The sequence below is a fragment of the Podarcis tiliguerta genome (genome assembly GCF_965153285.1).
Source record: "Podarcis tiliguerta genome assembly, chromosome: Z".
Lineage (NCBI taxonomy): Eukaryota > Metazoa > Chordata > Lepidosauria > Squamata > Lacertidae > Podarcis > Podarcis tiliguerta.
The window spans coordinates 12,692,215-12,708,828 of record NC_139553.1 but is presented as its reverse complement, the minus strand read 5'-3'; the positions used below and the strand labels follow the sequence as shown (position 1 = coordinate 12,708,828).

General features: G+C 43.0%; 1 protein-coding gene across 9 annotated transcripts in view; it reads left to right on the top strand.

Moving 5' to 3' along the window:
- PNPLA7 (patatin like domain 7, lysophospholipase) overlaps nt 1–16,614 on the top strand; it is a 113,686-nt gene that overhangs the window by 78,508 nt on the left and 18,564 nt on the right. For all 9 annotated transcript variants that reach the window (XM_083423416.1, XM_083423413.1, XM_083423412.1 and 6 more), the window contains 2 exons: nt 2,962–3,080; nt 8,910–9,066. In XM_083423416.1, the coding sequence (XP_083279542.1) occupies nt 2,962–3,080; nt 8,910–9,066 (276 nt within the window). The remainder of the gene's footprint in view (nt 1–2,961; nt 3,081–8,909; nt 9,067–16,614) is intronic.

Genomic DNA, 16,614 nt, shown 5'->3' with positions numbered 1-16,614 from the left:
ATGCTGGTGATCAACAAGAGAGGTTTAAAGACTCTCTCAAGGCAAATCTAAAAAAATGTTGTATAAACCCCGACAACTGAGAAACACTAGCCTGCGAGTGCTCCAATCAGAGAACGGCCTTTACCAAAGGTGTCATGGTCTTTGAAGACGCTCGAATTCGGGACCAAAGGGAGAAATGTGCTAAAAGGAAGGCACATTTGGAAAACCCCCACCATGATCAACTGCTGCCCGGAAACCTATGTTCCCACTGTGGAAGGACGTGTGGATCCAGAATTGGCCTCCACAGTCACTTACTGTTAAGACCGTGTTCTTGGAAGACAATCTTACTCGGCTATGAGTGATTGCCAAAGAAGAAATGTAGGGATCAGTCTTCATGGCAAAAAATGTTGACAGTGTTATGTTCCTATGCTGTGTGTTGAGTTTAAAACCAATAAAGAAATTGCAAAATATCAGATTACTATGCAATATTTGTTCAGAGTAGATCCACTGAAATGAATTGATCCAAGATAGCCATGCCTATTAATTTCAGTGGCTCTGCTGTTGAGTAGGATGATCACTAGGTCCAAACCCATGCTTTCAAGCTGATGTAGGTTCTGTCCTTTATTAACAGGTGCAAAGAGAGCACTGAGAAGAACACAGAGAAATGATATATGATGTGCTTAGCATGGATTTTATATGACAGATGTTAGTAATTAGGGTTATATATCCAGTGTAAGAGAATGGCAAATAGGCCAGGTGAAAAGTGCTGAATCTGCCAAGTTTAACAAGCTATATTCACATTCAATAAAAGAGTACAGTAATTCATTTTCAGTAAATCAGCATTATTGTATTGATTATTTGGACAATATTACTCATGTAACTGAAAAGTGTTACATGTTGTGTATGTGTGTGCCGTAGACCCTGAGTGTGTGGAAGAGGCCAAGGTGGGGGGCTGGCAAGGGCAGGACAGAGAAGAGCAGTGGCCGACGAATGACTCTGGGAAGGATCTAGTAGGCTCGGAAGGTCTCTCCCCAGGCTGGGATAGCCCAAGAAAGAGTATCCTAGGTAAGATCTTAGTATGTGGGGGGGATTTCCCTTGCTTCACCCAATTTCCCCACTAGTCCTCTACAGTGTGAGGCACAGGTTTCATCTCTGGAGTTGCTAGAGGCTGGTTTGGGCTCATCATCTTTGCCCCACCAGCGCTACCTCTGGAGTTAGCAGAAACCATTTCTAGTCCCACCCTTCATGTGTGTGCATGTGTTTTACTCTTCCTGTCCCATCCAGCTGTGAGGAGGCAGTAATGCCTCCTCTCTGTCACCCAGGTCATGGGACTGCCAGCACAGGCATGGAACAGATGGGTCTGGTTCCTTCTTCTTAGAAAAGTGCTAGGCTGCTTGCCCAGTCTAAGGCTCAGAACCGCTGGCCCCGCTAAGTTGTGCCCCTCCCCTTTCCCTCATAACAGGATTTCAGGGAGCATGCCATTGTTGAATCAAGGTCTTTCCTTGTGCCTTTGAACAGCGTTTCGCCCATGTATCACACCAACATCAGCATTAAGCATTTGAGTAGAAACCACACTCTGAGTTCAAGTTCTTTATTGGGGTTAAGCCAGGACAGTCCATGTGTGGTATTGTTACTGCTGGGTTTGGAGACAGAGGAAGGAGAGATTGAAAGCTTAGGAATGATGCAAGACAAGGTGCACAGCAGCAAAGACTGAGCTGTGAAGCATAGGTGCAAAATCTCATTTTGGCTGTAAGCCCAATAGATACATTAGTTGAACTGCTCAATACATTTTTGGGATATGTCGCTAATAACTCCAGCATGTATCACAGTAGCTGTTGCAAAGATGACTTGCAGCGACATACATAGAGCACTTTGTATGCTGTCAATAAACGGGAGTGGCCATCGCTGAGTGTTGGAGCAAATGCTTTGCATGCCAGAGGTTCCAGGTTCAATCCGCAGTGTCTCCAGGTGGGACCAGGGAAAGAACCCCCTGGATGAGACCCTGGGCAGCTGCCAATCAATGTAGAAAATATTGAGCTAGATGGACCAATGTTCTGATTTGAGATAAGGCAGCTTCTTAGATCCCTATTTAAACCAGCTCTTTATTCAGAACCATGAGGTCTAGAATCTTACTTTATCTTTAGGCAGGGGACCACAGCTAAGTGCTTTGCATGGCAGAGTCTCAGGTTCAATTGCCAGTTCTGTTACCCAGTTAGGTTGAGAAAGATCCTCCCCTTTCCCCTGTGGTTTGTGTGTGACTGGCAGTGGCTCTCCAGTGTCAATTCTGGCCTGGAGGGATCCATTCTGATTAAGGCTGCTTTATATGTTCAGATGCAGTTGTGTAATGATGATGAGAGAGTGGGAGACTGGTCTCACAGCTGGTTTTCCTGGGATGGGTTTATGTTAAAACTGGTCTTGTGAATGATTCAGCAAACATTTGGATTGCAGCCCAAATTAACAGAAAACGACACACTTTGTGGTGTGTGTTTAAGTAGTTGGGCAGTTCATTGCTTAGGCTGGCATAGAATTGTATAAGGTGGTGTCAGAGGCCCAAAAAGCACCATACATTTAAAGCACTGTGGTGCCACTTTAAATAATCATGGCTTCCCCCCAAGGAATCCTGGGAGTTGCAGTTTGCAAAGGGTGCTGAGACTTGGTAGGAGAGCCCCTATCCCCCTCACAGAGCTACAATTCCCAGGGTCCCCTGGGATTGATCGTTAAATTACTCTGGGAATTGTGACTTAACACTGAATACAACTCCATGTATTTGGGGGTTCATTTTTCTTTCTTTTGACATAAATTGATTATCTCAGTTAGTTGTGGGGTTTATTTTTTTAAGACAACAGTACATTGCAACCTGAGATTTTCTTTCTGAAACAGTGGGGAGCTATCCTCTCCCTTTCCTCAAATATATACAAAGTTCCCTCTTCTGTATGCTTGATCTGAGATGGCCTTGACCACCTCTCTCTTTCTCACCTTCAGAAAGAACTGTACGAGAGGGTGTTTCAGAAGCTTCCGGACAGACATTCAGACTTCTCCCGGCTGGCCCGTGTCCTGACAGGGAATGCGGTCGCTTTAGTGCTTGGAGGAGGCGGAGCTCGGTAAGAATGGCCAAAGCGGTTTGAGATCCTTCTGGGGTTCGGCTACTGGGAGGCTGCCAGATCCATTGGGCCATTTTGCAGTTAACTAACTAACTGCAGCAACTGGCTGGATTTTGTGTGCCCCCCCCCCCCCGTTTGGTTCTTTTATAACTACCAGATATCCTGGCTCGTATTTATTGACTTAATTCATACATTTTAATTTAATTTACTATTTACAAACAATGCTTCCATAGAAAATATAACAAGGCAGCGTACATTCCAGGGAGTTGGACTAGACGGCTGTTGAGGGTCTTTTCAACTCTACAATTCTATGATTCTACAACACTGAATACACAGTTCCGCAATAATAAAGCCTGTAAAAGCATAACTATCATATCATTAAAGATTGTCGATTTAAAAAAAGGGAAAGTTCCCAAGGTCTGTTGGAACAGTACAGTTCTTTAACAGACGTTGAATGGAAAGCAGAGGTGTCTTCCACCATACTTCTTAGGGCAATGAGTTCTGCAGTGCAGATCCTGCCACACTGAAGACTCTATGCCTGGGAACCACAAAAAGTACCCATCAGAAGTTCTCTGTGATTGAGGTGCCGAATAAGGAATCAGATAGCCCTTTGAAGTGCCTTGGGGCCAGGTTTTTCAGGCCAGTGTGGTGTTGTGGTTAGTCTGTGGACTAGGGCTTGGAAGACCAGGCTTCAAATTGCTACTCAGCCATGAAACTCACTGGGTAACCTCGGGTGAGTCACAGTCTCTCTGCCTAAGCTACCTCACAAGCTGCTTGTGAGGATAAAATGAGGAGGAAGGGAACCATGTCTGCCACCGTGAGCTCTTTGGAGGCAAAGGTGGGATATCAGTGTTACAATTAAATAAAATAGCCCTTTGAAGATTAAGACTTCAACCTTGAACCTAGCAAATCCCTCCCAACACATCTTTATGACAGCTGATCCTAAACAATGCCTCTGTGTGCAAGCGGAGAGTTCTGTACTGGTGTGCAGGTTATTTTTGGAGAAGTCTCTTCTGGCACTGAGACATGCAAGGGCAATTCTGGGCTCCTGCAACTCCAGGAACTGCATGCCTTCCTTTTGTTCTCTGCACACCCCATTCGCCTCCCCATGTCTTTCAGCAACTATGCCGTGTGCGGCGGTGATGTTTGCCCCTGTTATATCCTTGGTGGACCATTCAGGATCATTTAAGGCTGCTGGCTCTGGGTTGTAAATGTCATTCCCTTTTGTCCTTGGGGGAGGAGGTTGCGGCACTTGCAGAAGTGGTGTGGGGGGTGTTTGCTGATGCATCCCGCCTTAAATTGAAATGAACCTTGGAATTTTCTTGTCTCCTCTCCTTTCACATGGGTAATTAGTCCCCTGACACCTAGCTGCAAGTCCCTCACTGATTGTTCCAGGGTTTGGGAGAAATGCCATAAGTAAAAAATCGCCCACACATTTGTTCCAGCCCAGATGTGTATTTATACCTCCCCTCCTTTTGTTAAATATTCTAAATATCCCACTTTTCCTTCCCTTCTGGCTTCAAGCTGATGGGAGCGGGAGAGAGAGGGAGACAGCATTTGTAGCTTTGTGAAATTGGGGGTGAGGGTGGCCCTGAAATCAACCCGGGAGAACATCAGAATCTCAAAAAGACCTGGAAGCCCTTCTTCCCATATCTTGTTGACCATATTTCCTAGCACTCTCCACAAACTGTTTTAAGTCTCTCTCTCCCGCCTTATTTGTCTTTGGAATACCCCTATGTGGTAGGTCGCCTGCTCTCAGGGTTACTTCTATCATTCTGCTGTTTCCTTTCCTCTGATGTTCCCTGAGGTACACAGGAAGCTGTGTTAAGCTGAATTAGGACCCCTGTTCCATCTAGTTCAGTGGTTTACACAGACCGGCAGCAGCTCTCCAGGGTTTGAGACGCAGGTCTCTTCCAGCCTTCCCTGGAGATGCTACTGGGGATTGAACCTGGGATTTTCCGAGCATATGCTCCACTACTGATAAGCAGCCCTTCTCAAATTGTGTTTAATATACAGCAAGCCTGTGACATGTGGCTGTTACATTCCAGGGATCGCACCTAAAGCCAAAATCACGTATAGAAACATATATTGTTCAATGGCAGGTCTTTTCCCGTGGACACCCATCTGCTATTTGTTTGTTTGTTTGTTTGTTTGCTTGTTTGCCAGATGCGTAAAGCTGAATGCACACAAGTTAAATGCATGTAACTTGCATGCTTACTGTATTACTTCACTCTCTTTAAAAAAATACATATGTATTCCTTTGTTTCTCCTCTGTTTTCTGTATTCCCCTCCTCTATGCCATAGTAGAACAGGATTTACTGCAGGTGTGCTAGCAGTGTTTTAATGGATTTACCGCACTGGGAATGGTTAATAGAAATATTTAAATAATTAATTAATTTAGAAAGCAGCCAAGTGCTGCTTCTGCATCTTCAACTGAAATAAAGACATGTAACTGTGTTTCTTCCCATTCCCACCATCACCACCTTGTAGCTCTGGCCTCTCTTCCCCACCCTTTCCTCTGTTATAGCTCAGATTATGCACTTCTTAGGGAAGGAAGCGTTATTTCTTTCTGTGCTTAGATTAAGGGGCGTGGGTGGTGCTGTGGTCTAAACCACTGAGCCTCTTGGGCTTGCTGATCAAAAGGTTGGCGGTTCGAATCCCCTCGATGGGGTGAGCTCCCGTTGTTCGGTCCCAGCTCCTGCCAACCTAGCAGTTTGAAAGTACGTCAAAGTGCAAGTAGATAAATAGGTACCGCTCCGGCGGGAAGGTAAACGGTGTTTCCGTGCGCTGCTCTGGTTTCGCCAGAAGCAGCTTAGTCATGCTGGCCACATGACCCGGAAGCTGTACACCGGCTCCCTCGGTCAGTAAAGCGAGATGAGCGTCTCCACCCCAGAGTCGTTCACGACTGGACTTAACTGTCAGGGGTCCTTTACCTTTACCTTTTTACTGCTTGTTAAAGCCTCATGGCTGCCAATGGATGTATATGCATGCTCTCTCGCTCATAACAATAAATTCTGAGGAACTTTATAATTGCTACGATATAGAGGTTTGCAAAGTGCTAGGTTGTGTACGCACCATACATTTAAAGCCCTACTCCCCAGGAAGAATCATAGGCACTAGTTTGTTAAGGAGGTTGGAAATTCTAAGCTCCGTGAGGGTTAAACTACATTTCCCAGGACCCTTTGAGGGAAACCATGTACTTTAAATGTATGGTCGGTCTGCAGCCCTTGCCCTGAAGAGGTTTCTGATTTGAAGTTCAGCACAGAGGAAGGGTAGAAAAATGGAGTCCATGTAAGCAGGAGGAAGAATAATTCAGGAGGCAGCTAATTCAGTTGCACATTCTTGGGCTTAGTGACACTAGGGTGAAGGCAGATTAAACCTACAGGCCTCTCTGCCTGGCCCTTGGGACTCTTCCCAGGTCCCATATCCTTCTGGCCCTGCTTCCTATTCCATGTGTTTTTTGCCTGGCTGGGATGTGTCCTTGGGACTCGGATAATGCTTATTATCTGAAGTGATGGTTGACTGAGGTAGGGGGAGTGGGTTTAGGCAGCCCACTGTACAGAGGTAAATTCTGCATTCATTGCCCCACATATTTTCTTGCTGGCTCTGCCCACCCCTGGCATGCTGCCCTCTGAAGGCTCCCCAGTCCCCAGACTGAAAATGTAAAGCACAGACTCTTGTGAAGCGAAACTGTACACCCAGCACCACATTCTGCTCTGTTTGGAGAATCATCCACACACGGCCTCATGTGCAAGCACTAACCCCCCCCCCCATATTATTATTGTTTGCATTGTGGGGGAGAGGGGGGCAAATGTTTTAAAAGCCGTTCCTGGACCTTGAAAGGGAGGCTGCCTGTTTCTGACAGGCACTTGGCATTCACAGTGAACTGTGGCGTTTTCCTTTTGTTTGGTTTCCTTTCTTGCTGAACCATAGCCAGTGGCACATAAGACAGGCAAAAGACAGCCTCTCCATGGTGATTGGGGGGTGGTGGGGCTGCTTTATGTTCCCGAAACAGGCAACTTTGCCAGGCATCTCAGGTAACAATTACCGTTGAGATACTTTCTTCTGTTCTTCCTTTCTTCTTCTTCCTTCCAGCCAGCCACTTCACGGTAATTACCTCTTTTTTCCTTTTTTGCAATTTGTCATGATAGAGAACAGAAGCAGTGCACTCTCTCTCGCTCCCCCCCTTACTTTCCCTGTCACAGTTCCCAACACATAACTGTGCTCAAATTGCAACGTTTCATGTCTGCTAAGTGAAAACAACTATCCAAGGGGGGAGCAAGCTGGATTTTGGTGTCTATCCAACTCTACTGTTTGTGAAGCTGTGAGGGTGTGTGGTGCAGAGGGAAGCACACTGACATGGCCAGACCAGAGGTCAGCATGGGCCAGGCCAATCTTGCCAATAGGCCTGTTGGGACTACTCTAAAACAGGATGAGGAGGAATAGGGACATGTTCAGGGCTGGTCCTTGTATGAGGCAGCTGTCTTAGGTGGAAGGGCCATAGCTGGTAGTAGAGCTGTAGCTTTGCAGGGAGGAGGTCCCAGGCTCAATCCTAAGCTTCTCTAGGTAGGGCTAGGATAGACTACCTACCTGATTCACAGCTGCTGTCATTCAGTGTAGATAATACTGATCTAGATGGACCACACAACTGACTTGGTGTAAGACAGTATCCTACTCCCTGTTTAATTCGGATTAGAATCTTAAGAGGATTAGAATCTTAAGAGGTACGGCTGTAGTAGCAGAGCATCTGCCTTGCATGCAGAAGGTCCCAAGTTTAACCCCAGCACCTGTTGTGTATCCATCTTGGGCCTTATTGCACAAGAGCTGGGCTAAACCTGGTGTGGTGTCTCTTTTTATCTTGGACCCAGGATGGCTCAAAGCTCACCACAGCTTAGCTTTGTTGTCCATCTTCAATGTCAAGACCTAGGGAGGATAAACTGAGCATATACAGAGTGTCCCCACTCTGCACCACTGAGTTAATTTTATCCTGGGCTGGGTTTTTTGTAGGCCACTGGGGCAGAGAAGTAAAGCCTAGGAATCTTGTGCTGGGTGTGGATTTCAGCTTCTGAATGTTGATCTCAGCAAATTTGATTTTATCAAAATTTCGAAGTTCTTCTTCGAAAGAAGGGCTTATGCACCTGCTGAAATCTCACAAGCCAGAGAAGTTGCTGAATAAGAGTTCTAGTGATTATGATAGCAGGGCTGTTGCTTTCTTGCCCTCTTTTTTTTTGGTTAGCAGGATAAGTCAATGCAGTATTATTTTTAATTTTTATACATTGAGATTTATTTATATACTACCCTATGCACAACTCACAATGTGGTTTTCAAACAAAAGAAGAGAAGAAATACCAAAAAAAGCTATAGGAGGAAAAGAATCTCACAATCTTTAAAGTAAGAACACAACAATTTATAACAAATCACTAAATAGCAAGTGTCAATATCAGCGGCCACTGATCCAGCCGTCCAATCCAGCCTCCCCTAGATTGAACCCAGTCAGTATCAGCTTAGCAGGTGGGGTTCCTGAACAGAGAATAGTTTTGTGCAGATCTTCACCATCTTACACAATTTATACATGTGAGTGTTTTGCGTAATCTTCTTGAGGTCCTGGAGTAATGCTTTTTGTTGTGCTGAAATAGCACGTATTGGGTGTCAATTCTCTTTTTTAAAGTGGATTGACCACAGGCCTAACTTTTGAAGTTGTCTCCAGCCAGAGGAGCCTCGCATTTCTTTTGACAGCTGCCATTTTAGGTTTTCTCTACAGTTGACTGGTTCCTCTATTAATGTACTTTTTATCTCTCCCCCTGCTACTCCTATCTTGCATTGCTCCAGAGGATGTTCCCAAGTGGGTGTCATCCGAGCGCTGAATGAAGCTGGCATCCCAGTTGACATGATTGGTGGCACCTCCATTGGCTCATTCATGGGTGCCCTGTATGCTGAAGAGCGCAGCTACACCCAGATGAGGATCAAAGCCAGGCAGTGGGCAATGGTAAGTGTTTCTCATTGGCTTCATGAGACCCTAGAGAGTGTGTGTGTCCTGAGGTGTGTATGCTTGGTTTTGCTGAACCCCCAGGAGAGCAGTGAGGGAACTTTTTTCAGCCCAAGGAATGCATTTCCTTCTCATAGCCTTCTGGGGGCCACATACTCGTAGTGGGCAGGGCCAGAGGTGAAAGTAAGCAAACCAAAAAATTGACATGATCCCTTTTGTACAGCAGGCCAGTGTCTACACATTCTCACACACCCCTCTGTGTTGATACATGAAATCAGTGCTCACTTTAGAACTGGCCTGTTACCTGAGGTACTTTGCTAGAAGCCAGGTTCCTCGATCAGTGTAGAAATAAAAGGGAAGACAACCAGGAAAATATCCAAAGCAAAGTGGGCTCTTAAGCCTTTTGTCGTTAATTTGTCACAACAGACACAACCTCTCTAAAGATAAAGAAAGGAGAAGCCCAGACAAAGTGTGCTCTGCCTTTTAAAGGTTTACATTTCTCGTGAAATGACAATAAATCTCACCTCACATATATCAGTGACACATAGGAAAACATCAAGGATACATCACCAATTGGGGGTGGGGGGCAGTCAGGTCAAAATTACAATGTGTCAATCAGGACAGTTATGGACTGCAGGTCTTACACTTTTCCAGAAAGAATTTACATGAGGCATTGACTTTCAGAACAATTTTCTGCAAGTTGCATTCAGAAGATATTGTGAACAATCAACAGGATCGGTACATCCTATTCATCGGTCCGTCTAGGCCAGTGAACCTATGGCACTCATGCCAAAGAGGGGACTCAGAGCCCTCTCTGTGGGTATGCGCAGCGTCGCCCCAGCAGGGCCGTTGCTTCTGTGCTTGGGGGTGGGAGGAGAGGAGGGCTTGCGTGCAAGCAGCAGTGGAGGCGGGGATCTCTCAGATGTGGAGTATGGCTTCAAGCTGAGGGATCCCTGCCTCCACTCCTGATTGCACGCAAGTAGGAGCGGGATCGGGCAGCTCAGCTAAGGAGTGCTTGGCTGCCTTCAGGTGGTGCAGGAGCTCTCAGTGCAGCTTTTGGGCTGCCTCCACCTTCCCCAACCCCAGCAACTATTCAGCCTGGCTGCCTTCATAGGATTGCAGGGGATCTGATGCGGAGGTGGGGGCTCCTTTAAACTTCTCCCTTGAGGGGAGTGCAGCCGCGCTCAACGGAAAGTGTGAGAGAGCCTGCGCCTCCCCGGCTGAGCAGCCTGATCCCACTCCTACTTGCCTGCAAGCAGAAGCAGGCTGGGGGGGGGGGGACGGCAGCATCCCTTGCCTGCTTGCTTGCCCCTCCAGCCCAGCCTTCTCACTCAGCGCTGGGGCTGCCAGAGCTGGAGGAGGGTATGGTTGTTGTTGTGGCAGCAGTGCAGGGACCCAGCGCTGGAGGGTGGCAGGTGCCTGCTCACTTGCAGGCACCGGCCCAGCTTCCCTCACTAGGAAAACGGAAGTGTGGCACTCAAAACAGAAGTTATACTCAGAACAGAGCACATTCAGCTTCTGAAAAATGTTCAAAAGCCGGAACACTCATTTCTGGGTTTGAAGTGTTCAGGTTCTAAGTAGTTTGAGAACTAAGCTGTTCAAAAACTGAGGTACCACTGTATTTATTTTTCCCAATTTGAACTGTATTTATTTTTCCCAATTTGGACTGTATTTATTTTTCCTAATTTGAACTGTATTTGTTTTTCCCCTGGTGGTGATTTTCTTGAGTCAATATGAGAGTACCCCTAATCACTTTTTTTTAAAGAAAAAAAGCACTGAGTTATACCATAAAATTATATATCAATGGAAAGATAATGTAATTAAGAATGTAATGCAAGAACTTTTATGAAGGATTATTTATTACAACAGCAGTCATAAAGAAGAAACATGAAACACACAGAAAACAATTAGATATATAGGTTAAATTGCCGTGTTGGCACTTTGCGATAAATAAGTGGGTTTTGGGTTGCAGTTTCGGCACTCGATCTCTAAAAGGTTCGCCATCACTGTTCTAGGCAAACATTGCTACATATCTTATCAGTCACCTCCATCAATATCCTTTGTGTTGGAGGAACCCTGCCCAAACGCTTCCCCTGACAGGTTGCAGCCTACCTGCTCCCGTGCTCAGGGGGTTATTATGACGGCAGCAGTTTCCCAGAATGCATATTTTGGAAGTTAGTTACAGTGGTACCTCGGGTTACATATGCTTCAGGTTACAGACGCTTCGTGTTACAGACTCCGCTAACCCATTAATAGTACCTCGGGTTAAGACCTTTGCTTCATGATGAGAACAGAAATCGTGCTCCGGCAGTGCGGCGGCAGCGGGAGCCCCCATTAGCTAAAGTGGTGTTTCAGGTTAAGAACAGTTTCAGGTTAAGAATGGACATCCAGAACAAATTAAGTTCTTAACCCAAGGTACCACTGTATACAGAATAAAGCATTTACAAACTGTTTTAAACAGTGTTTCATTCTTTCATTCATACACACACACACACACACACACACACACAATTTCCTTAGTTAAACAAGCTTGGTTAATTGTTTCCGGTTAAGATAGAAAGTATCCCCATCCTGATGAGCTGCTTGTTACATTGGTGCAGTGAGTTATCTTAATCTTAGAAACCAGAGGTATTGCCTGCTCTTATGCTGAAGTGACCTCTAGGGGCGCTATGGCACAACAATTTTGACAGCAGAGGTTTTGACAGCTTGCCCCTTTAAATTTAAAGCTCTGCCGGACGTGAGCCTTTATTGACGAGTTCTAATGGTATGTGCTATGTGCCGTTATGCTTTGGAAGACATAAAAATACATTTATGGGCATGCATCTGTGAATTAAATGAAGTGGGGATGAGCACTCATGCCCACACTCACGTATCAGTGTCATCATTCTGGCATGTCAGAGGCACAATCAAAGCTGAGGGACACATTTCAACTAGGCGAAAGCACCCAGGGAGGGTGCAGTGCAGGGCTGGGGAGAGGTATGGCCTTGGGGGAAGAGGGCGTGGCCTGAGTTCTCTCATCCCTGACTTAGATCCTTAGCTGGAAGAAGGTGACATAGTTAAAATATCTTTGTCTGTTTTCACACCCCTTCGTGGTGGAAAGCTACTGAGGCCATAAATAAGCTGGCAGAGAACGAGATGCTGGTCAGACCCGATGGGGATGGGGTTGGCAGGGCAGTTCCCCAGGGGAGTTGTTCCTTGCTGTTCATGCCGCACATCAATCAGAAAGCTTTTATGGCAGCGTCTCTTTGCCGAGCCTCATGCAGAATTATTATTATTATTATTATTATTATTATTATTATTATTATTATTAGAATTTATATACCGCCCTATACCCGGAGGCCTCTACTATCCTTTTATTGGAAGGGTGGTGGGATGTTTTGATCAAGCTTTTAGTAGTGCAAAAGCAAAGGAATGGCTTAGATATGGAGAAAGGAAGAAGATGGGAGAATAAACTAAATGAAGATAAAATAATCGAAAATCCGCGAGAGATTAGGAAGAATTTCCAGAAATTTTATAAAGACTTATAAAAGAAAAAATAGTGGATTACTTGGAACTGAACAAATTACAGAAGATTCCGAATGACATAAAGGAACAACTGAATTCTTTAATAATGAATATTGAAGTACAAACAGCTGTAAAACAAATGAAGAGTGCGAAAGCACCAGGCCCGGATTGACTTATGGCAACATATTACAAAAAATTGAGTGAACAGCTGACATTACCCTTAAGAGAAGTAATAAATAATATACTGATGAAAGGAAAGATTTTGATGACATGGAAGGATGCATACATAACATCAATTCCAAAGCAAGATACGGATTTACTTAAAGTTAAAAATTATAGACCAATATCACTGTTAAACAATTATTATAAGCTATTTGCTAGTATCTTAGCAAATAGGTTAAAATAAATTTTGAAGGAGGTGATACACGAGGATCAAGCAGGCTTTTTCCTGGTCAAGAGATGAAAGCTAACGTAAGAAATATAATTGGTATAGTAGAATATCTGGAGACCAGAAATTATAAGTAAGCTGCTTTAATGTTTATTGATGCTGAAAAAGCGTTTGATAATATATCTTGGTATTTTATGAAGAAAAATTTGGAATTAATGGACATGGGGCAATGTTTCCTTAGAGGAATAGAAGCTAGATATTCAGAACACAAGCCAAGATTAATAGTTAATAATGTTTTAAAGTGAAAATTTTGAAATAACAAAAGGAATAAGACAGGGATGCCCGTTATCACCCTTATTATATATAACGGTCCTAGAGGTCCTGACAAAGAACTTAAAAGTGAAGACACAAGATGTACCCACTCTGGAAGAATGGCAGATGAAGGTGATGGACTATATGGAATTGGCGGAAATGACCGGCAGAATCCGAGACCAGGGAGAAGAGTCGGTGGAAGAAGATTGGAAGAAATTTAAAGACTCCTTACAGAAATACTGCAAAATTAATGAATGTTAGAATGATGTTGGATTGAAGTTAAGTGGTTTTTTTAGCAGCAATGTTATAAAGGAATATGTAAAAATGGACTGTTAACAGGTGATAATCTAAAGCTACAATATATTAAGATAAAAGATTAAGGTAAAATCAAAGAGGGAAAGGATTTGCTGAATTAACTAACTGAACTGGAATACAAGAGAGGGAGTTGTGAGGAGGTCAGGGAAACAAGTAAATGAAAGACAAGATATGGAAAGACTGATTTGTTTTTAACTGTTTTTATTTTGTATTTTCTTTTTCTTTTTTCTTATTTTTGTAACATGTTGAAATTTCAATAAATATCTTTTAAAAAAAAAAGAACTTAAAAGTGAATGAAAGTGTAAAAGGAATTAGAGTTGGTTCCAGAGAATATAAATTAAAAGCCTTTGCTGATGAACTTGTATTAACATTAGAACCCTTATCCAGTGTACCGGAAGCACTGGAGAGGATGGAAGAATTTGGGCAATTAGCTGGTTTTAGACTTAACAAAGCCAAAATGAAAATGTTAGTTAAAAAATTAGATAGAGATAGGATAGAAGAGTTGCAACACAAGACTGAAATATTGATTGTTAAAAAGGTGAAATATTTGGGAATACGGTTAACTGCAAAAAATATTAATTTGTATAAGAATAATTACATACCTGTTTGGAATGGAGTAAAGAGAGATTTAGAAGTGTGGGGAAGGATGAAACTATCTCTTTGGGGAAGAATATCGGCTGTAAAGATGAATGTGTTACCTTAAATGTTGTTTTTATTTCAAACAATCCCAGTGATCAGTGGGGTAGGACAATTCAGGGAGTGGCAAAAAATATTATCAAAGTTTATCTGGCAAGGGAAGAAACGAAGAATTAAATATAAATTATATAAAGGAAAGAGGCGGATTCTCGTTGCCAGACCTGAAGATATATTATGAAGCGTCCTGCCTATGCTGGTTGAGAGATTGGATTTTATAACAGAATACAGATTTGTTTAGAATGATATGATAACAGATATGGTTAGCATGCTTATTTATGGTATGATAAAGTTAAAGTACATAGAGGATTCCTGAACCACACGATAAGAAAATCAATTTATGAGGTATGGAATAGATATAAAAGCTTGTTGGAACGGAAAACTCCTTGGTGGCTCTCACCAGTAGAAGCAAATTGGTAAAGAGATTAAATATGAAAGGAAAGTGGGCCACATATAGAGATTTATTGATAGAAGTAGACAACAAGCTAAAATTAAAAACATATGATGAAATAAAATATTTAATGACAGATTGGTTGCAGTATCACCAGGTAGATGATGTGTTTAATTAGGATAAAAAGAATATGGGCTTTGAAACGATAATATCCAAGCTGGAAACAGAGTTGCTGGATGATTGTCGAAAATATATAAATTATTATTAGAATGGCATACTAAAGATGAAGAAGTTAAAGTGGTTATGATACAATGGGCTAAAGATTTTGGTTATACAGTGGTACCTCGGGTTAAGAACTTAATTTGTTCTGCAGGTCCGTTCATAACCTGAAACTGTTCTTAACCTGAAGCACCACTTTAGCTAATGGGGCCTCCTTTGCCACCGTGCCACTACCGCGTGATTTTTGTTCTCATCCTGAAGCAAAGTTCTTAACCTGAGGTACTATTTCTGGGTTATTGGAGTCTGTAACACAAAGCGTCTGTAACCTGAAGCGTCAGGTTCAGTGTAACCCAAGGTGCCACTGTAATATTAAATTAGAATGATAGGAAAGGTTATGGAATGAAGGAATTAAATTTACTGCCTGTAGTGCATTAAACGAGAATGTGTTGAAAATGATGTATAGATGGTATTTGATACCAACTAAGCTTTCTAAAATTGTATAAAACAAAAAATAAGGAATGTTGGAAATGTAAAGAAAAGGAAGGGAATTTCTATCATGTGGTGGACATGTAGTAAGGTGAAAGCTTTCTGGGAAATGTATATAAATAGTTGAAGAAAATGTATAAAAATACATTTGTTAAAAAATCAGAAGCATTCTTATAGGGTACAATAGGCAAGGAAATTCCAAAAAAAGATCAAAAATTGTTTATGTATGCAACAACGGCAGCAAGGACTCTTTTAGCCCCAAAATGAAAACAACAAGAAATGCGTTAGAAGAGTGTCAAATGAAGATGATGGAATATGCAGAATTGGCAGAGCTGACCGGGAAAATCCGAAACCGGTGTGATCAAGCTTTCCAAAAAGACTGGAGTAAATTTATACAGTATTTGAAGGACAATTGTAAACAATTAACAACACTAGTAGGGCTGATATGAAAAGACTTGTAATGACGACGATTATTACCTTTTTATATTTATTTAAAATTTCTGATAATTGGAATAAGTGAAATGTAAATAGGAAGAGGTACAAATGCTATGTCTCAGAAATGAATTATGAAAACCGTGAGTCGGGAGGGAGGGAAGTCGATTAACTGATATGAGCAAATAGTAAGGATAATAAATAAGGATGTATTTAAATATTATGAAATGGAAACTTAAAAAAATATTACAAAAGGAAAATAACCTAAAAGGGGCACCAAAAAGTTGTTATATCCAAGTGGTGATGGTTGGTGTCCATTTGGGATTGGTAGGGCAGAAGGCAGGGAGCCCAAGATAGGTGGTGCCAGAGAGCCACGGACTGGCAGAGCCATTCTAGTTTTAGTCTAGCCCCATTTGGAGGCCACCATGTTAGGAAGGAAGGCTGGGCTTACGTTTTGTCCACATCTGTTTGTTTTCTTCTTTTTGTGACGTTTCTTATAACTTTCTCTTCTCTTTCTCATTCCACATGCTGTCATTTTGTGGGTAGGAGTGATTGACAGAGGTAATTATTTGTATCTAGTAGTTTTTATTTTTCTTAAAAGAAAACTCTTGGTGAACAGGAGTTCCAAGAAATAAAGGGGGGGGTTGCTGAGAACACGCTCTGTGTGGGGGATTTTTTTGGTCTCTCAGCACCACCAGTCTCTGCTGCTGAAATTGAGACGTTTCATACAAGGAACCTACGTCTGATAGCTCCAAACTGGGAGTGTTGCTTTTCCACCAAGCATATGCTTTGTGTCTGGCTCCATTGA